The sequence below is a fragment of the Myotis daubentonii genome, chromosome 1 (genome assembly GCF_963259705.1).
Source record: "Myotis daubentonii chromosome 1, mMyoDau2.1, whole genome shotgun sequence".
NCBI classification, from domain to species: Eukaryota; Metazoa; Chordata; class Mammalia; order Chiroptera; family Vespertilionidae; genus Myotis; species Myotis daubentonii.
In genome coordinates, this window is record NC_081840.1 from 174,351,305 (window position 1) to 174,373,553 (window position 22,249).

The 22,249-nt window shown below is 39.3% G+C and overlaps 1 protein-coding gene and 1 pseudogene across 2 annotated transcripts in view; both read right to left on the minus strand.

Moving 5' to 3' along the window:
- Positions 1 to 1,460: 1,460 nt before the first annotated feature.
- Positions 1,461 to 4,395, minus strand: LOC132216480 (PRELI domain containing protein 3B-like; annotated as a pseudogene).
- A 2,186-nt stretch (positions 4,396 to 6,581) lies between these two features.
- Positions 6,582 to 22,249, minus strand: part of LOC132216449 (E3 ISG15--protein ligase HERC5-like) — a 54,861-nt gene continuing 39,193 nt past the window's right edge. The window contains exons 16-23 of one of the 2 annotated variants that reach the window (XM_059665652.1): positions 21,070 to 21,195; positions 18,899 to 19,042; positions 14,926 to 15,092; positions 13,451 to 13,517; positions 11,420 to 11,490; positions 9,678 to 9,861; positions 9,491 to 9,593; positions 6,582 to 7,085 (exon numbers count right to left, since the gene is read on the minus strand). In XM_059665652.1, coding sequence (XP_059521635.1) covers positions 6,859 to 7,085; positions 9,491 to 9,593; positions 9,678 to 9,861; positions 11,420 to 11,490; positions 13,451 to 13,517; positions 14,926 to 15,092; positions 18,899 to 19,042; positions 21,070 to 21,195 — 1,089 coding nt within the window. In that variant the 3' untranslated portion in view covers positions 6,582 to 6,858. The remainder of the gene's footprint in view (positions 7,086 to 9,490; positions 9,594 to 9,677; positions 9,862 to 11,419; positions 11,491 to 13,450; positions 13,518 to 14,925; positions 15,093 to 18,898; positions 19,043 to 21,069; positions 21,196 to 22,249) is intronic. The other variant, XM_059665661.1, reaches the window with a different exon arrangement.

Sequence of the window (22,249 nt, forward strand, 5' to 3'; positions counted from 1 at the left end):
TCTAATTTTTATTATTTCATTTCTTCTGCTGATTTTGAGTTGCTTTTGCTTTTTCTAGTTCTTTAAGATGTAATGTTAGGTTGTTTTCTTGGGATTTCTCTCATTATTGAGATTGGCCTGTAATGATGTAAACTTCCCTCTTATTATTACTTTTGTTGCATCTCAGTAGTTTTGATATATCATATTCTTGTTTGTCTCTATATATCTTTTTGATCTCACCTTTTATTTCTTCTTTGACTCAGTCAATTTTTTAGTAGTTTCTTTTTTTGTGTGTGTGCAAGTATCAAAGATATTTTTTAATGGTTGGTAAATAACTGCTACAAAATATGAAACAAAATACATCTACTGGATTGTTTTTCTGAGTGCAATGGCCCTTTGGCTCTCCAAATGAGGATTCCCTATAAAAGTCACAAAGCAATTCATGTAGTGGTTATTTTAGGCCAATGCCTTTCCCCCACTTCCTACCCCACCCCTTCAGGCACCATATTATTAAAAACATTAGGTACCTGGGATTTGTACCCCAGATCAAGACATCATTTGGGCAATTTCAAATGATGTACAGCTCCTCATGTAAAAAAGATGTTCTGTGGTCACAATTACTTCAAAAAGTAATTATATTCAAATAACCTGGCAGATCATGTTTTAGCAATTACAGAACTGATATGGATTTTTGGACTGGAACCCGGATCCTTTTTCCGCCGGAATCGAAGAATGAATCCACGGACAAATGTGGTATAGCAAAGGTGGAGATTTGTTGAAGAACAAGTACAGACTCCCATGTGGGGAGAGGGAAAGAGTCCCACAGAACGGACTCCCAAGTAGAGAGGGGGAAAGGTCCACTGAGTGCCTGTTTCCAAGGTTTGTAAAGGCTGCAGTTCTTGTGTCCTGATACCCCTCGATTGGTCAATATTCCCCTGCAAATTGGTTACTATAGTGCAGTGATGGCGAACCTTTTGAGCTCGGCGTGTCAGCATTTTGAAAAACCCTAACTTAACTCTGGTGCCGTGTCACATAGAGAAATTTTTTGGTATTTTTAACCATAGTAAAACAAAGACATATTTTTGATATTTATTTTATATATTTAAATGCCATTTAACAAAGAAAAATCAACCAAAAAAATGAGTTTGCGTGTCACCTCTGACACATGTGTCATAGGTTCGCCATCACTGCTCTAGTGATTCCTGAGGTCCTCCTCCCTCATAGTCCTTCCATTCCTCTGGGCTTTCTTTTACATTTATTTCGTAAATAGAGACCTTTCTTGGCTACCTCCAGTTCCCTTGTCTTATGGAAATATACCTGTTGCTGCTCCCTTGTCTTATGGAGATGTAACTGCACCTGGCTTCCTTGTGCTATGGAAATGTACCTTCTCCCAGTCTGTAACACTGTGTTTTTCCATGGACCCCAATTCTAAAAAAATCCCTAAGCTTGCCTATGTTCCCCTAAAATTCCTGCTTCAGAACCATGATTCTGACACATGGCAATTTATAAGTTCGACAAATGTGAAATGCTAAAAGATGTGAACAGCTGCTCTTCTGTTTAAGTTTAGAGTGCTGAAAAATTTCCGTAATGACTTTATTTTTTCAGTTAACATAACCGGCCCACAATACAGCATATAGGTCATAAAGTACAAATCCATGGAAGGTAATATCTTCACTAAGTTACAAAACTTCGGCAAATCAATACAGTACTCTTTCATAGAGTAAAGATGAAGTTATATATTACTTGAGTGATAATTTTAACTCCAAAAAATTTCATTTACGTACCAAATTAAAACACTGTGGTTTTTAATGGTGGTTTATAGCAAGCAGAGCAAGTTACTTTATATAAATTTATATCTTTTAAAACTATACAATTTCTCCTTTGAAAGTGAGTTCCCTATTGAAGTTTTCTACAGCAGAGCAATTGTGTCTATTTGGAGGTGGCTCTGCTTTGTCCTGGGGTTGGTCCAAAGCCAGGTAGAGTTCCAGTGCATGAAAATCTTTAAAATTCAACCTGAAGGAGACAATATGCTAACACCAATTTCCAAGTACCTTTCAAAAATTGTTAAATTCTCACATAACTATGGAATCTTCAAAACCAGAGTCATTTCAAACAACACTAGTAATTTCAGATGCTCCGTTATTTAGAAACACCGTACCTCCTTGTTTTGATCAAGTTACATACCCTTTCTTCGGCTTACTAAAAAAAAATTCTACCTAAAATATAATTTTTTAATGTATTTTTTAAATAACAATAAATATAATGCCAGCCAGTAGAGACCTGGGGGACTGGGTGTTGTATACCAACTTTCATCATTTCCCTACAAATGCTGCTGCCGCCATTGGCGTCCTCATGCTTCCTCTTGCTGAAGCCGTCAATTCTTCGATCTCAGCATTTAATTTATGTTTCGCCCATTCCACTGCTTCCCAGCCTTTACGAGCATTTGAGGATGCCATGCTCGCCATCAGCCCTTCCAGGTAACTACTGAGGCTCACTCCTTTCACAGTGATGATGGCCTCTCGAGTCAAAACAGTTCTTTCTGGGCCCTGCGGATGTGGTTTATATCTAAGTCTCTCATCTACTAAAACCATATTTGTAAATGAAAGAAATATTAGTGGATTTAAGTTCCATTGTTTTCTCTACAGGGTCAACTACAGAATGTTCTTGCACATATGTTTTGGTTCTTGCCCCACCAATCAGAGATCTCACAATGGAAGGCAGGCCCCACTCTGTGCTGAGCAGTCTATGGCTGTGCAACTTTCCAGAAGGATCTACATGTCTGTCCAATACATCGACTCCAACCACGCTTGGGTTCATAGGGTTGGATATTTCTGCATTGCGGCTATTGTAACAGTTTCCCATGGATGGTCAAAGACGTGCTCCGACGTCCAAATCTTCATGGTGCTGGTGGCCTGTGCAGTGTCCCGGTAGCGCAAAGAGGCAGAGAGGCCACACAGGAACACCCTGCCCCCTCGCCTCCCTGCCGGCCGCGCAGCGCACACGCGCCCTGGAAGTATCTTGTTTATTCTCATAGTTGTGGGTTTGTTTACTTCTTTTTTGCTGTTGATTTCTAATTCCATGCATTATGGTCGGAGAATATGCTCGCTATAATTTCAATCTTGAATTTGTTGAGATGAGTATCGTGACACACAGATGGCCTATCCTTGGAATGTTCCATGTGCACTGGAGGAAAATCTATAATCTGATGTTCTGGGACAAAAGGCTCTGTAAATGTCAATTATGTCCATTTGGTCTAATGTGTCATTTAAGCATGATATTTCTTTGATTTTCTGTTTGGATGATCTATCTAGAGCTGTCAGTAGAGTACTAAGGGTCTCCAGCTGTGGTTCTATTTTTTTTTTTTTAATGTTTCTCCTTTAGTTCTGTTAGTAGTTGCTTTATATATTTTTGCTCCTTGATTGGGTGCATATATATTAAGAAGTGCTATGTGTTCTTGATCTAGTGTCACCTTTATTATAAAATGTCCATCTTTGTCTCTTATTACCTGTTATCTTGAAATCTGTTTTGTCAGATATAATTATAGTATACCTAGTTTTCTGTGGATGTTATTTTCTTGGAGAAATCATTTTCCACCCTTTCACTTTGAGTCTAACTTTGTGTTTGCAGCTTTGATGTGTCTCCTGAAGGCAGCATATGGTTGAGTTTTGTTTTTTGAGCCAATCTGCTACTCTGTGCTTCTTTTATGGTGAATTCACTCCATTTATATTAGGGTAATTACTGATGTGTGAGGATTTCCTTTAGCCATTCAGTCTTTTGCTTCCTGGTAGCTCTGTGCCTCCATCAGTTCCTTTCCTTTATGCTTCTGTCGTTTTAGTTTGGTGATATTCCATAATTCTTCCCTCTGTTTTCTCTTCTGTTTAAGATATTTGTCTCAATTTGGATGTTGTGTGTGTGTGTGTGTGTGTGTGTGTGTGTGTGTGTGTTTACCATTAGGTTTATGAAAAAGAAAGTTTCATTATATACAGTAGTTCTTTTTCTTTTGAGTACATCTGACCTCTATCCTTCTTTGCAAATTCATTCTGTACCCCCACCCCTTTTATGTTTTTGTTGTCACAAATTACCCGTTTATTCTGTAAGTTTTTTTGTGATTTTATTCATAGTATTGTAACCTTTTGTTCTTTGTTTCAGGTAGCATGACACCCTTGAGCATTTCCTGCAATGGAGGTCTTCTGGTGATAAATTTTCTCAATTTCTGTATGTCTGGAAATGTCTTTAGTTATATTAGTCTTTTTAAAAATATGTGTATTTTTAATTAATTTTCGAGGGAGAAGAAGGGAAAGGGGGAAGGAGAGAAACATTGATGTGAGAGCCCAACATTGATCAGCAGCCTCCTCTATGCCCTCTACCAGGAATTGAGCCTTCAACCCAGCATGTGCCCTTGACTGGGAATCAAACCAATAACCATTTGGTGCATGGCATGATGCCCAACCAGCTGAGCCACACCAGCTAGGGAAGAATATATTATTCTTGGCTGGTAATTTCTTTTTCATCGTTTGAATATTTGGTTCCACTCTCTTCTGGCTTGTGGAGTTCCTGCTGAGAAGTCTGATGATAACCTAATGGGCTTTCCATTATAAGTTACTTTCTTTTCCTTGGCTGCCTTGAGAATTCTTTGTCATTAATTTTTGATAATATGTGTATTAAGTTTTAATAATATGTGCCTTGGAGAAGGCCTCTTTGGATTGAGGTAAGTAGGTGTTCGGTTTGCTTCTTGGCTTTGAGGATTTGGCTCTTTTCATAGATAGGTTTGGGAAACTCTCATCAACTATTTGTTTGAATAGGTTCTCCGTTCTCTTGTCCATTTGGAATGATTCTTGGAACATGGTATTGAACATAAGTAATTCTTTAATGAATGAATGAATGAATCCCTTAACATTTAGATTTTTCAAATAAATTTTTCAGCAGTTGGCTAAAATAAAAACTATGGAGACATTTAATAATCCTATATAATAAAAGCCCAGCAACCACAACGGCTTAATGACCCGAACAACCGCTTGACCAGTTGCATGAGGTGCATTGACCACCTCTCAGTCCCTGTCCTCCCCACCTCCCAGCCCCCGTGCTCGCAGGCTCTGATCGCAGGATGGCGAATGGGGAACCACAGGGAACCAGGGTGGGTGGCGGCAGGGCGGGCCTGGGGACTGGCCAGTAGGTGGAAGATGGCCCTGATTGCAGGCTAGGCCTAGGGACCCTACCCACACACAATTTCGCGCACTGGGCCTCTAGTATAAAATACACATCTACAAGTGTCAAACTGAAGATCATTAGTTTATATTTTTATGTTTTCAAACTTTCATATTTGCAGGCAGTGTTTATTAGATGCACAATATTTTAAAAAACAGCTCTTAGCTTTTTTTTTTTTTTTTTTAGACATTAAACAAACTTTTCCAACTTTATTAAAGTACACACATGTATTAACAAAGGCAGGTTTCTTCTAAACAATTTCAGCAGTTTTAGTTCATTGTGACAATGGTTTTTGCAAGAATAAGCAATGTAAACAATTCCAACTCCTACAATTGTACAACAACAAGTCCTCTTCATTGAGGAAGTACCTCTTAATTTATATATGAAATGGCCCAACAAGGCTGTTCCGTTTAAATGTCACACTCATTCCTGTAAAATAAAATCTGACTATAAAAGAAAAATGTATATAAATACTCCCTCTGTCCCATAATAATAATAGCAAGTGAATATTTAAATGGGAATTATTGGCGAATGCAGCTGTAAGTTATGTTGTAGCGCAAAATTGCGAAGCCTTCAATCAAAATCAATGTTTCATGACATCTGTCATTTGTTTTGACACATCTTTCAATTTTTAGGTTAATCTAATTATTACGAATTATAGCTATTTTTCTAATTTCATCCACTGATCGAAATCAATTGTTTTATTTCAGTTGAATATCAACCCATTGTAAAAGTAAGATGAAAAAAATAGAGTTTTCAAGCAAAGATCAAGCTGCGATTGTCCAGTTCTTGATGCATCAAAAGAAAAAGGAAGAGTTGCAGAAAGGTGCAATTATGTTAGCTGCATAACAATTTAAGTGCAACAGAATGACCATATCAAGAATTTGGAAATGTGCTTCCGAAAATAATTGTCAAGGAGAATCTTATGCTAATGTTGATTCTTTGAAAAAACAAAACTGAGGACATAAATGCAAAGATTATGGAGAAAAACTTGAAAAACTTAGATATATTCCTCTTAGCAGAAGAGGGACCATATTAGCCTTTGATAATATTTCTCCCGAAATACTGGATAATATGTTTCTGTCACTTCAACAAGTTATGCTGGAAGCAATGAAGAACGACGGCTCCAATAATTTAAGCTCACGCATAGAGGGAAAGCAAAGCTTCGCAGCCAAGGGATCCTACCTACAAGTTTAAAATGCAGTAACGAGATTACTGAAAAATCCAGGAACTATCTGAACACTCAAAATAAAAATTAGGAGTACTATTTTTAATTTATTGTTTAATTTAATCTATTTTTTGATAATAAATGTTGCGCCCTATATTTATTTTCTTTTGCTACTATTATTATGGGACAAATTACACTCATCAACTGTTACTATTATTATGAGAGCTCTTAGCTTTTACTATTCACCTTATATTTAAATGGTAATTATTGTTCAGGAAGTAAGTCACTAAAAGGCAAATATTAGATAACAAGTTTAGGGATCAGGAAATGTTCATTGATTAAAAATATTATCTTGATTCATCACTTTTTGCTAATCTCAACATTTATTTATTAATTCTAACTAAAATCATCAACCCTTTGTACTAATTAGAACTAAAGAAGAACATCTGAATCCAAGAGTGAGAGAACCTGGGAACCTGAGGCCTCGCTGAGACTCCCTGAGGTCATTATCTCTGTGTGACTGTGGGCGAGACAAATCCACGGTTGCTTCTGATGGCTACTTGAAGTGCTTCCTCCAGTCTTTCCATTGTAGAATATTCAGGGAGGTCCAGAATACTATGACACACGAGTGCTCTTGGGTTATCTCTTTCACTCAACGTTTCAGGACAGCGAAATCTGATTCTCATTTCTTGTAATCCTCTTGCAGTCTGCCTATCATTTCCTGTAAGAAAAACTGGAAAGGAATCTTTGGTTAAGATATACCTTAGTGCCCGGCCAGCATGGCTCAGTGGTTGAGCATTGACCTACGAACCAGGATGTCATGGTTCAATTCCTGTTTAGACACATGCCTGGGTTGCGGATTTGATCCCCAGTGTGGGGAGTGCAGGAGGCAGCCGATTGATAATTCTCTCTCATCATTGATGTTTCTCTCCCTTCCTCTCTGAAATCAATAAAAATATATTTTATAAAAGATATTCCTTAGAAAAAACAAAATTTAAAATGAAAAGGAAGAAATTAATCACTTAATTCGGTAAATATTTATTAAATACTCTTGTGTGGAGGGAACTACCTGGGACTATGTGGAGCATAGAAAAATCATGACATTTGGTCTTTGTCCTCAGTAAGTTCATGGTCTAGTTGGGGGGAAATTACATATAGTTGACCTTTGAACAGCGTGGGTTTGAACTATGTGGGTCTACTTACATGAAGATATTTTTCAAAAAATACTGTAAATGGATTTTCCTGATGATTTTCTTTTTTTAAATTTTATTTAATTTATTTATTTTAAAAATATATTTTATTGATTTTTTACAGAGAGGAAGGGTAGAGAGTTAGAAACATTGATGAGAGAGAAACATCCATCAGCTGCCTCCTGCACACCCCCGACTGGGAATGTGCCCGCAACCAAGGTACATGCCCTTGGCCAGAATCGAACCTGGGACCCTTCAGTCCACAGGCCAACGCTCTAGCCACTGAGCCAAACTGGCCAGGGAAAGATGATTTTCTTAATAACATTTTCTTGTCTCTAGCTTACTTTATTGTAAGAATACAGTATAATATATGTATGTATATGTATATATAAAATATAGAAAATATGTGTTAGTAGATTGTTTATGTTATCAGTAAGGCTTCTTGTCAACAGTAGGCTATTAGTAGTTAAGTTTGGAGGGAGTCAAAATTTATACAGAGACTTTCCATTGTGTGTGTGGCCTGGGATCAGTGCCCCTAACCCCCAGGTCGTTCAAGGGCCAACAGCACATGAAAAGATAATAGCAAGGTACAGGAGGTTTATTTTAGCACAACCAAGAAGTATGTGGTGAAGAGCCTGATGAAAGCCCTAATACTGAGGGCAGGGAGAGAAGGGCCAGGCTGGGGTAACTAGGAGACTTCACAGAGGTCACATCTGGCTAGTTGAGTGTGGTGTGGAGGAATCCTAAGGAAAAATGCCTGAAATAGGAAGATATACATGAACTCACTCAATGTACAGACATGAATGTACAGATGATGGAACCACTGGGCTGAAGTACATGTTTCCCATTAAGAGAGCATACTGGAAAGGTAGTTTGGGTTTGTGGAAAAGTAGGCTGGGTTTGTGGAGAAGTTGTATTTGCCCTCCAGCATCCTCAGTAGTAACAAAAATAGCAAGAAGAAAGAGGAGCTGAAAAATGGGATAAGGAGGTGAGAGAATGTCATTGTGTGCTGTAGGGAAACTTTAGGGTTCCCTCTAGGAAAAGTTTGTATAGCCCAAGGACACAGAGCTTAGTGGTCAATAGCCTGGGCTTTGGATCAGCCTGCTGTGTTCAAATTCTGGTTCTGACACTCACCTGGTATCTGAACATAGGAAGCTACTAAATGCTCCAACCGCTTTTTCCTCAGATGGAGAAAATAAGTGCCTACCTCATAAGGTTGCTATTGGGACAAAGGGTGTTAATAGCTACAAGGTGATCAGTACAATGGCTGGCATAGAGTAAGCACACAATAAATGCTGTTATTATCATCAGTGGTCATTGCTACTATTATTATTTCTAAAATAATATTAGAGGCAGTTTACATTGTCCTAAATCCATAGGACATAATGATTAACTGAAGGTAAGATAAAAAGGCTTGATTTGGAGCCAACTGGAATGAGGAAAGTGGATGCAAACTAAAATTGGAGTTGGGATTAGAGTCAGTGCAGAGAAGGTAGTAAAACAGTGATATCTTTATTACAATTTTTTATGGGGAACAGGCTTATGTAAGAGAAAAACCATTGGTCCAGAAGGTAACTTGGGTTATAACCCTTGTGTTGCCATTAACACACTTGATCCACCACAAATAAGATATTTATCTCTTTTTTTTGTTGTTGTTTAGTTTCTTTTTTTTTTTAAATATATTTTATTGATTTTTCACAGAGAGGAAGGGAGAGAGATAGAGAGTTAGAAACATCGATGAGAGAGAAACATCGATCAGCCGCCTCCTGCACATCTCCCACTGGGGATGTGCCCGCAACCCAGGTACATGCCCTTGACCAGAATCGAACCTGGGACCCTTCAGTCCGCAGGCCGACGCTCTATCCACTGAGCCAAACCGGTTTTGGCAAGATATTTATCTTTTTAAAAGATATATACTTATAGATCCTTCTATTACTGTAATACTTACAGAGGAATTGCCTCTTTTCATCCAAAGTTAATCTGTGGAAAGCTTTCCAAAACATCCGTATAGTAGGATGTGATTCATGGTATTCTGGCTCATATACTGAATTCTTGAGAAAAAGAAGGAGGAAATGGGTCTTAGTGGGGAACATATAAACAGTTCAGAAGAATTGGGGGCATTAGTTCGTACCTACCTTTTCAAATTGTTCCCAGTCATAATCAGTATTTCCAGTTATTGCTGTCCTTAGTTCTTCAGGATGGAAAAGTCTAAGTATCTCTTTGTCACAGACGTCATAAAATCCTCTCTGAAATGCCTCATAAACTGCCTTTACAGAAGTGTTGAAAATGTAATCAACACACTGAGAAACATAGTCGGTCCTGGAAGGAAACGGAAAAATAAAAAAAGCCCAATAACACACTTTATCAGTGCCCAAAATATTCTTGATTTTGCCCTTTTTACCATTTCTATTAAGAAAGACAAGTAAATTCCTTCTGCTGAGCACACAACCCAGTACTACTCTAAGATATAAAAACATCTGATCAGCTGCACAGTGGTCGGCAAACTGCGGCTCACGAGCCACATGCGGCTCTTTGGCCCCTTGAGTGTGGCTCTTCCACAAAATACCACGTGCGGGCGCACATGAACTGTGCCATTGAAACTTGGTGGCCCATGTGCAGAAGTCAGAATTTTGTGGAAGAGCCACACTCAAGGAACCAAAGAGCCGCATGTGGCTCGCGAGCCGCCGTTTGCCAACTACTGAGCTAGAAGAAGAAACCTTGGAGCATAGAGCAGAAGGAATAAGGCTTTGTTTTATTCCCAGTTTCCTAGCTACAGACAGGATCATATCTTAAAAACACTAAAACACTCCATTCTCCTGCTTAAAAACTTTCACAGGCTTCTCAAAGGCCGAGCACAACCTCCACAGCAGGATCAAAAAGCCCTCCATGATCTGACCGCTACCCTACTCTCCAGCCTCTTCCCACTTCCATTTGAGTCTCTGGCCTTCCTGTCTCCCTTGTAGTTAGGCCATAGCATGCAGTGCTCTCCCCTTTCCTAGCAACTTTTATCACTCATCAATATGTATGTCTTTCTCAGGGCTGGTCCTCTGTCCCTCTTTCCCTCCACACTGACATGTCATTGTGTGAAAATTATTTATGCAGCCTGTCCTCTCCACTACGTGAAGAATTTCCTGACGGCAGGGTTGCTACTGGAGGTATTTCCACCAGAATCATAATAGTCTCCCTCCCCTCTAGCATCCTTCCTGGACTATCCTATCTATATCAGTCCCTCTCTGCCCTCCCCGGTAACCAGTGGCATGCTGGTAAATGTTTAAAAATCAGTTATCCGAAGGGAAAGAGAAAAAGGAAATGCTCATTGGTAGCATTCGCCAATTTCTGTGGTGTAAATATTCCCACTATGGCTGATTTCAGGCTACAAACACTTTAATAATAAACTGTGAACATTTTTGAAAATTTAACAACCAATCAGCTCTCACAAGCTGGTACCAGCTGCCTCTCCAGCACACCTCCAACCTGTAACTCTAGTCTCTTCATTGTATTTAATTTTCTTCAGAGTATTTATGTGACATTCTATTACATAGTAATTTATTCTTGTATTGCCTTTTGGTCCTACTGGAATTTAAGCTCTATATTATGTCTGTCTTTTTCACTGCTATATCTCCAGCACCTAGAATAGGGTCTAGTACATAGTAGGGGCTCAAAATAATTGTTAAATGAATAACTAGTGAAAACAGCTACAAAGGAAATATTTAATTCTGACTCCTTTCTCCTCTTCTCTTACCCTATAACTATTTTATCTTTCTAAAAGATGAGGAACTAAAATGATCATCTGAGAAGCTAAAATACATTTATAAAGTAAAGTGACATAAACATTTTATGTGTATTCAATGCATATATTTTAGGTCTCAAAACTTACTTGTTGGTTTGGTCCACAAGTATAGAGATCCCATTTGTAATTAAATCAACATTATGTTGGTCCCATCGTAGCTGTAATATATTCAGGTAGCAAACATGAAAGAAAGTCTTAATAATCAACCATATTACCATTATTGCCAATTTACAGGATATCCAAAAAATGCATACACACTTTAACAGCTGATAGCTCAATTGATGTTTCTTTCTTTTCAGATTTACCCCATTGGAATGAATAATTATTCAAAGTGTGTATACATTTTTTTGGACATTCTGTGTTCTTCCCTAACAAAATTTAAATAACTTGGAGGTAAATAATTATTTATGCAGTTCAGCCTTTTGAATACATAAAACATTTTAAAACCTACCCTAGTATATGTTGTAGATTGCTTTTAAGCATACATTGATCCATTTAGTTATTTACATAGATTGAATAATCACTTGTATTTGCACTTTATTTGTGAGTACACAGACATAAGGTAAAAAATGAGGAGCAGGTAGAGAGAAAGTCTTACAGTACAGAAGTAAAGTACCATTCAAAAAAGGCATCCCAGATTTGAGATATAATAAAACTAGAGGCCCGGTGCATGAAAATTCATGCACTGAAGGGGGTTTCCTCAGCCCGGCCTGCCCCCTCTCACAGTCCGGGAGCCCAAAGGGGGGCAAGGCGACCCGGCAATCGAGGGGAAGACGATGCCCACATCACACTTCTGGTGCTGCCAGTGCCGAAAGCGCAAGCCTGAGCCGGCTGTGGTTACCTGAGCCTCGGGCGGCCCTGAGTGGCTGGGGGGCTGAGGGGATGAGGGAACTCTGGAGGTAGGCGCCCCAGGGGGGCTGAGGGGACTGGGTGCCGCCATTTAGTGGCTGTGGGTGCCTCCATTATTGAGGGCGTGTTTGTCAATTAGCATATTCCCTCCTTATTGGCTGTGGGCAACACCATCTTTGAGGGTGTGATAGTCAATCAGCATATTCCCTCCTTATTCGTTGTGGGCAACACCATCTTTGAGGGTGTGACAGTCAATTAGCATAGTCCCTCCTTATTGGCTGTGAGCATCGCCACATTTGAGGGTGGGGCAGTCAATTAGCATATTCCCTCCGTATTGGCTGTGGGCATTGCTGTCTTTACGATGGCATGAGGGTCAATTAGCATATTCGCTCTTTAATAGATAGGATTATTTTTTAAAATGACTAAAGCTAAAACATAATTTGTTGTTCACTAGTACTGTGAACGTTGAGAAAGAAGATGCCTACTAAGAAGGGCTCCTTGGGGCTAAATTAAAAAACAACAGCTTAGAGCTGTTTCTACACAGGGACCTGTCATGCAAACTGCACTTAAGGGAGAACCTTGCACTGAACTACCTGCTTACACTGTGTTTCTGCCATCTGAGTCAGCCCTTCTAAAGGAGTTCCTGGAATCCTATTTTATCCAATAGGACTGAGGCTTTCTCCATCCAATAGGAGCTGCACAACTATATCCCCATCAACATCTTCATGGACCAATCAAGGCAATGCCTTAAGGACCAAGCAAACTGTAAGCATATGGAGTCCTCATTTGCATGAGGATAGATCAATCAGGGACCAGGGTTGGGGACTTCTGTCTATATAAGCCAGCTCCTCTCTGACTGGGGGAGTGCACTTTCCATTTCCACTGAGGACAGGACTATGTTTCCCAGACCGAGCTGAACACCAAAGAGGTCTCACTGGGGCGGAGCGCAGCAGACCAGCACAGACAAAAGCAGTCTGCTCAGATGGAGCCGACCAGAGTGGAGCAAAGCAGAGTAGCCCAGCCCACAGCAGACCCACAAGGAGCAGACCAGAGCAGAGCACAGGAGTGAGGAGGAGAGGAGAGCAGAGCAGAGCTGTCTAGCAGAGAGGGGCCTGGCCCCAGGGCTGCCTCAAAGCCATGCTGTTTTCACAGCTGTGCTGTATCAATTGAGCTGATTTTGCCCTGAACAGTTTCCTTCATTGCACACCAAATCAGAAATTCCTGTTGGCACTGAATTGGTGCCAATAACCATGGGTTGACAGTACTCACAGAAAAATATATGCAAAGTGCTTCTCCAATGTCATCAGCCTCATAACTTAGAACTTCTTGCAAATTCCTAATGAAAATTTTGGTTTAAAATTTTTATTTATTGGTCTTAAAACATTTCAAAATTAATAAATGTTCAATGGAATAATTGGGGGCACTACAGAAATGTATAAAATGCCATGTAAATTTCCCCTCCTGCACCATCCCACTCTCTCTTTCTAGAGTTAACCTCTATTTAGTTTTGATTGCTTGAACCACTGCTAACACAGACACTGCTGTGTCTTGGTAGAAATTACAATAAAAAGTCCCTTCCTCTAGACCAGTGATTCTCAACCAGGGTGATTTTGCCCCCCCACCCCCAGTGGATATTTGGAAAAATTGGGAGACATCTTTGGTTGTCATAATTAGAGGAGGGTTACAAAACAAAACAAAAAAGCAATTAGAGGAGGGTTGCTATTGACATCTAGTGGGTTAAGTAAGCCCATATGCAGCTCAACATCCTACAATACCCAGGACAGCCTTCCACAATAAAGGATTCTCCAGAAAATAATGCCAGGCGTTTCCCAACCCCTCCTCTACATTGACAATACAGGGCATACATAGAGTATAAATCTAGCCAGTGTGTTCTTCCACTAACAGTACATGAAGGGAAAATCCTTTTCCCCAATCTGGCTGTCAACTCTGTATTTTATGAAAAACCTTTTGATAGTTGTCAATCTATAAAGCAAAAAATGACATTTCAATTGTATTTCCTCCTTTACTAGTAAGGTTGAGCATATTTTCATTTTTTGATTAACCATATATATACATATGTGTGATGACACATGTACAGTACTGGGGTTGGCAAAAGTAAGTTTACAGTTGTGAGTACATGAAATATGGAGTTTATTAATTATTGTCTTACTGTTATTATTTTGTATCCTTACTTATGATTTATCTTTAAGATAATGATGGCTGGTAATTTAACCTACTTTTGCCCATCTCTGCATATTTATACATCAGAGATACTGTACTAATCCTCTGTCTAATATATACTGGCAGTATTTTCGTCAAAGGATATAGTTTACCTTTTAACTTAGAACAAGCATTTTTCAACCCTTAAAAATAAAGTTGATAACATGCTGATTTATTTAAATAAAGTAGATATGATTAAATACAATTCATTCAAAATAAATATAGTAGGTATGATTCGCATTAAGAATACTGTGTACTGTCTAAAGCAACTGTTTCCATCCGGATAAACAGAAGACAATCAGGCATTGTTTATTGTACTGGTCAATAATTAGAGAAACATTTGGCTTTTTCCATTTTTGAAGGTTTACTTGACTATAACTCATGCTAAAATTCAAATTCATCTAAAGAGCATACATTTATTGAAACTGAAGGCCTTTTGTGTGTCTGTGTCTCTGTGTGGAACATCATTTATGCCGAGACAACTAGGACTTACTAGATAAAGTCCTGGAAAAACATTTACTTACTTTCCCAAAAGGGGACTGAGTTCTTTTAAATCTTCCAGTGATGGCTTTTGGTCCAGAAGTTTCTTAAACAGAGCCAGTGGGAAAGGAATATCCGCAACATTTAAATGGTACAGGGAGAGTCCACACAGCCTCCCAAAGAGGAAATATCTCTCCTTCTCAATTTTAGCCTAGAAAGGAAGAAGAAAAAACAAACAAACACCCAGCCATAATGTATTATAAACTATCAGTAATCACTGGGAAATTAGATTAGCAAAAAATGTTTTTGGTTCCCTTTTCTAAGAATCACAAATTAGGAACAAAAGGGGCTTCAAGAAAATAAAAATTTGAGGTTCTTACTGTGGCTGTATTACAGTTCAAAATTCTTCCATAAATTAAAACACAAATTAAGAGTTCACAAGACTAAATAAATGAATGTACTTTTTGTTCGTAACAGTATATCTAGAATATTAAAAAATACGCTCAGATAGCCTTATAAACTAAGGTTTTCGATATTTAATTTTACAGGCTTTGCCTTCAGATTCATGTAGAAAAACAACACTTTGGAAGAAAGGGTGAACTTTATCTACACTTTGAGCAGGCATCAGGCATGCCAGGTGTGTGTCAGACGAGTGGTGTCCCTTCGGCAATATAACTTTCAACCAAGGTGTCCTTACAGGGACCAGTATACGGGTCAGGGGAGGTGAGTGGAAGGAAGGAAAGCGTCCTGATGATATTGGCTTCACTCTCCTCTCTGCACTGGCCACATCTGGCCAGGCTATCACTACAGCCCAACCAAGAGATCACTAACCTGCTAATCTTTTAAGATTTCTTTTCCAGCAACAGCCTTGCTGTTACTAGGTGCATGACTCTGAGCCACCATCTACTTGTCCAATTTCTTCTTAGAATAATTGTGAGAATAATGTTAAAATGTCTTTGATTTTTGAAAATGAGTTAAAAATACAAGTATACTCCAAAGGTGGCCTCCTCTAACCTGTTGAGTTTTTATTTCCTGTATCTGTAATGGGTCCCCTGGTCCTAGCTGATTTAGTCTTTTCACGGAGCCATATATGAATCAGACTTTTGTTTGTTTTCTATCCATCCATATAACACAATGCTTAAGAGTAAGGGGTTTGGCCTGGCTAGTGTTGCTCAGTGGTTGAGTGTCCACCTATGAACCAGAAGGTCATAGTTCGATTCCTGGTCTGGTCACATGCCTGGGTTTTGGCTCCATCCCCAGTAGGAGGCATGCAGGAGGCAGCTGATCAATGATTCTCTTTCATCATTGATGTTTCTATCTCTCTATCCCTCTCCCTTCCTCTCTGAAATCAATAAAAAATATATTATTAAAAAAAGAGAGTAATGGTTTTGTCTAGTCATGAATCCATATTCCAGCTTAGTCGCTTGCTAGTTCGATGTCTGTAGCTTATTTAATCTCTCTGAACCTGTTTATTGATCTGTTAAATGGGGACAAACTAAATACCTCACGGAGTTGATGTAAGGGGTCAGCAGTACGCTATTAGTTATGTTTGGAGAGTCAAAAGTTAAACACAGACTTTCCATTGTGTGCGGAAGAAAGGGATCAGCACCCCTAAACCCCAGGTTGTTCAAGGGTCAACTTACATCCCTTGCTTGCATCTTTTTGATCTATTTTGTCCTGATCCTTCAACATCAACCTCATGTCTCCACTTTTCCATTACACTTTCTCCAATTACTTTTGTTTCCCTTGATAACTTTCTCTCTAATAAAGAATCCCTAAAATTTGATACTGCCCTAAAGTTTTTCTGGAACGTTCACATTTGGATATATGCCTTGCTTGTTTTATTCTCACAACAGTCCTGTAAAGCAGGCAGAGCAGAAATTATGACAGCCATTTTATAGGCGAGGAAACCGAAAACTCAGAGAGGCCAAAAGACTCACCCACCATCACTCGAGATTACAACTCTGGGCTTCCAATTCTACATCAGTGTATCCTTCCCTAGCTTCCGTGCTCAACAACTATTACACATAAAGTCAGCAATCCAAACTTTAGAAACAATTGCTGAAGTTCCTGGTGTTTTAGTCTTATCACTCTATCTACAAATACAAAAAGAGGAAAAGGATTGTGTCCTATACTAATTTGAATCACTCACAATATTTAATACAATATAGAAACTCACGAAATAGTCAATAAATGCTTGTTGTTTGACCCATAAAAAATCCTACCATTTGTACACCTTAGCCATTTCTATTTTCTAGAAGTTCATTCTTTCTCAAAAAGATACAGATCACTTCTCAGTACTTTTGCACACCCACTCATCTTTCTCTTCCTTTCCTTGTTCCCTGGGTCCCAAACTTCTACTATGGAAAGAACACTTGGGAAATTTATCAGAAAGGGGATCCATAAATTGAGGCTCAACATGATTCTTTTTAGAATTATTTTCTCTGTGTTTCTTTTTTTAAAAAATATATTTTTTATTGATTTTTTACAGAGAGGAAGGGAGAGAGATAGAGAGTTAGAAACATCGATGAGAGAGAAACATCGATCAGCTGCCTCCTGCACATCTCCTACTGGGGATATGCTCGCAACCCAGGTACATGCCCTTGACCGGAATCGAACCTGGGACCTTTCAATCCGCAGGCCGAGGCTCTATCCACTGAGCCAAACCGGTTTCGGCTCTCTGTGTTTCTAATAGAGAAATGAAGACAAGTTTTTTGTTATTTTAAGGTATGTTTACATTTTGAGGATCCTTGTAAAAGTATAATCATTGCAGAAATGAACTGCCTTATTAGAATTAGCAATTATCTCTAGGATATTAATAATTTCTCTTCTTATAGAAACATTTTAGATTACTGCATCTCAAAATCTAGGAAACCACACAAATATCCATCAGAACTAGATAAGCAACATGTAGTACATCCATACGATGGAATACTACTCAACAAAAGGGAATGAGCTTTGGTTACATTCAACAACATGCATGACTCTCAACATAATTATGCTGAGTGAAAGAGGACAGACACCAAGACTACTTATGCTTCCATTTCTGTAAAATTTTAGGAAATTCAAAGTACTCTATAGTGACAGTTGTTGCCTGGGCATGGGATAGGGGGCACCAGAGGCGTAGCAGCAGGGGAGGAGTAGGGTTAGAAAGGGATATGAGAAAACTTTGGGGGATGATGTGTAGGTTCATTATCTTTTTTAAAAAATATATTTTTATTGATTTCAGAGAGGAAGGGAGAGGGAGAGAGAAATAGAAACATCAATGATGAGAGAGAATCACTGATCTGCTGCCTCCTGCACGCCCCACACTGGGGATCGAGTTTGCAACCTGGACATGTGCCCTGACTGGGAATCGAACTGCAACCTCCTGGTTCATAGGTCAACACTCAACCACTGAGCCATGTTGGCCAGGCTATTTTCATTATCTTGATGATGGCGAGAGTTTCATTGGTATATATGTATATCAAAACTTATCAAATTGAAAAAATCTATGTGCTGTTTATTGTATCTCAAATGTACTTCATTAAAGCTGTTTAAAAATATAAAGTGCGTATGAATTACTTGACAATCTTATGAAATACACAGGCCTGAGATTCTGCTTTTCACAGGTGTTGCTGGAGCAGCTGCTCTGTGGACCATATTTTGAGTAGCAAGGCTCTATATGACCTAATTTTACATTATTTATTTACTTAAAATAGTGTCATTTTAAAAATTGATTTTAGAGAGGGAGATAAGGAGGGAGAGACATCAATGTGAAAGAGATAACATGCATTGGGTTAGTTGCCTTCCATACATGCCTGACCGTGCCTCAGCTTGGATGGCACCCACAACCTAGGTATGGCCCCTGACTGGGAATCAAATCCATGAAATTCCCGTGCATGGACGATGTTCCAACCAACTCAGCCCCACTGTACAGGACCTAATTTTACATGATTATGTATGGTTCTCATGTTGTAATAGATGGTATACTTTTTCTGTTCTGAAAAAAAATAAGAAAATAAATAAAAGACTTACACTGATAGGAAACCACATGTAGGAACCCTCTTCAGGATACATGAACATTCCATATTCTGTCTTGGTCATCTCTTCAAACATGAAGTAGAAGAACTCGGACTTTACCCCATAACCCACAGAACGAATTTCGTTAATAAATTCAATCTGAGGAAAGAGAACACTCCCAGAGTTAAAATATAATGCCTTGACGTTTTGTAGAAGAGTTTCAAACTTCCTGCAGTCACCAGAATTCCCAGAATCCCACATCTCTTACTTCACTGCAATCTGTTCTCCCTCAATTTGCTCCTGAGCAGCAGCTGCCATGAACCTTTTTATTGTCCGATTATTGTATACTGAGTGCATGGGGCTTTTACACTGCCATGAACCAAGTGAAGGGGATGCTAGCAAGACTTATCATTTACCAATTATGTTGACCAGCGTCTTAAACCAAATTCTGATGTGCTTTAATCCTCTGGGCCACTAAATCCCCTGATTCTTCTATCTTGTTATCTGTCTTCATTGCATCATTCAGACTTTACAGCTTTGGCCCAATCAACAACTATTTAATTTCTCCTACCTCTCCCCTCATTAGGACTTTTGATAAACGGCCCTTCCAACCAGCCTGCGCCTGGCATCTTTCCAGGAACCATGAGCCCTGCCTGCGCATATCCCTGGGGTGGGAGATCAATATGAACTGGTCCCTCTTTTCTAAAGTCCAGTTTTGGACTTTGTGGCCGAGTGCACTCCCAGCTTTCCTCTCTAACGACTTTCCTGGATAATTTCTTTTTATCTTTCTAATACAAGCATCACTAAGCTTGACTAAGAGTTCTCTGTTTGCGTGGAAGATCTTATCTATTGCCACTTTGATCAACTGATTCCTTGGCCCTTGACGGTCATCTCCAAGGGCCTGCCTCTCATTCCATCTGGATATCCCAATAACGAATTAAGCTTACTTCTGATTTTCTCATTTCTCAGTGGTTGAGTGTTGACCCTAGCACGTCTGCCTCTGTCGTGGTCAGGACACACTCATAATGGGCCTTGACAGCCTTGCCTTGCTCAGGGTCTATATTTTGATCAGATCTCTCTTACCTTCTTATCTCTTTGTCATCTCCTGTAGCAGAATCATTTTCAGTTCATTTCCTCATAATCAAGATTTAAAGGAGAGTAGGTACAGAGGGAGACATACATCTAGAAAGTCTGGCTTATGAAATATTTTGTTTCCTATTGGAGTCCCATGCTGAGAAATATCCCTCTCCTGTGTGAGTCTAACCCTCTAGGTTCTGGTTTCTTCTCTGAGAACCTAAACCTTCCCCTCATGGCTGATATAGAGAAAATCCACTCCTTTCTGAAGGGACTCCAGCTCGAATCTAGAGTTAGTCATTATTTTATAGCCTCAATAAGGCTAATAATCTGAGGTACCACACAATAAAATTCCTACAGGTGCCCACAAAGGGTGAAGTGAAGGATAGTTAGTTAGAATCAATACAGTAGTGGAAGTTCTATAGCTAAAAGTAGAGCCAAAATGTAGGAGAAGTGTCTGTTCCACCTGCTGCTTGTGGATTGCACTGACAGCCCCAATTCTTCACCCCTCCTTGACCCGAGTCTTTTGCATGTGACTTTGCAGTTCCGCCCTTTAAAGAGGCTGAGTATATTTCACCAGCTCTTGATGTGGGTTCAGCCATGTGACTTGCTTTGATTAAAGCAATGTTTGTTGTGTGACTGGGCTTGTTATTTTGTACCTCTGGCACTGTTGTGAGAAGAACATCTTGCTGGTCCCAGGAAGAAGATGAAAAACAGGAAGCAGAGCCAAACTTCCTCAGCCAGGCCTAGCCTAGATCAGACCATCCCTAGCCAACTCCCAAACATGTCAACAGGGGCATACAGAATCTGCAAAGCCACCCAGATAAGTTCACCCTAAATCAGGAGATCTTCAACTGAACTGCAGATAAAATAAAGTATTGTAATTTTAAGTCATTAAGCTTTGGGATGGGTCATTATAGCCATAGGTAACTAATATATAATCCCAATGTTCAATTAAATGTCCCATTGCTTTTCTCTGAAGGGTAAGCAAGGAATTCTGGAAATCATAAGGCTGATAACTATAATTGCAAACCCAGGCTCTTCTTTTGCTACATTAAATAACTGCTTCTCTCCCACATTAGTAAAATGTCCAATGAGACTTTTTACCGTACCACCAATTCTTTCCGAAGGTCAGTGACTTCAGCTTGGTTTAATCGATACAGAGCATCATCAACTAGGTGACTTCGTCTGACTTGAAGTAAAAATACGGGTGAAAACATATGTGTAATTTGTGACTCCTGGAAAAAGAAATATTTTAGGAATCTTCACTGGAATATTAGGAAATATTTAACATTTCAGATAAACCCATTTTGTCTAACATACAATTATGCCTACTGTTGCCATATATGCTCATATTGTAATTATTTAAGAAAAGAGCATCATGTGCACACTATAGAAGATAAAAAGGTGGAAGAATCTGTGAAACTGTGGCATCTAGGAATTTTGAACAGAGGATTAATCATCGTGGATGTACAGCTAAATAATTAAAAGCTATCTCTGATCACTTATTTTAGTAAACATGATCCTTAAAAGCAACAGTGGTGTCTATGCAGAGACATTCTCCCACCAGTTTTTAAGAAGAGTGTTAGCACAATAATCCTCAAGAATGTATGGGCAGTTTGGAAGCCGAAAGATAATGTGAGATGTAGGAAACAGACTAGAGGAAAGACTTGCTCAGAGATAAGTGTTCTCTGTCACCCTACATAGTACCTCCATTAAGCTCTTCTAAATTCTCAACATGCCCTCACCATTTCAGCTCCCTGCTCTTGTTTCTGCTGAACTCCCTGGGATTAGAAATTTAGTGTTGGAATTATTGGCCTTGCTTTGACCTTTAACCTTCCTGTAGGACTTCTGCTATATCACAAGGACAATAAAAGAATAGTTAGGATTCATAAACCAATGCCACTATTGAGACAGCAAGACAGGTGGATAATAACTATCCTAGTCCAGGTTTCCAGACTGTGTGTGTGTGTTTGCCAATATTAGCACTCTATAGGCATCTCAGGTAAGTGCATGCATATGGCTCTGGGCTTGGGAAAGCCCTGTCCCAGATCTCTGTTACCACTATATACTGAGAAATTATATGTGATTCCACTAGATTCTTCTGGTTTTTCCCTAAGGTCTTTGTTGTAAAGAAGCTCCACAGCCCTAGCTGGCTTGGCTCAGTGACTAGAGCGTCGGCCTGCGGACTGAAAAGTCCCGGGTTCAATTCCCGTCAAGGGCACATGCCTGGGTTGTGGGCTCGATCCCCAGTAGGGGGTGTACAGGAAGCAGCCATCATCGATGTTTCTA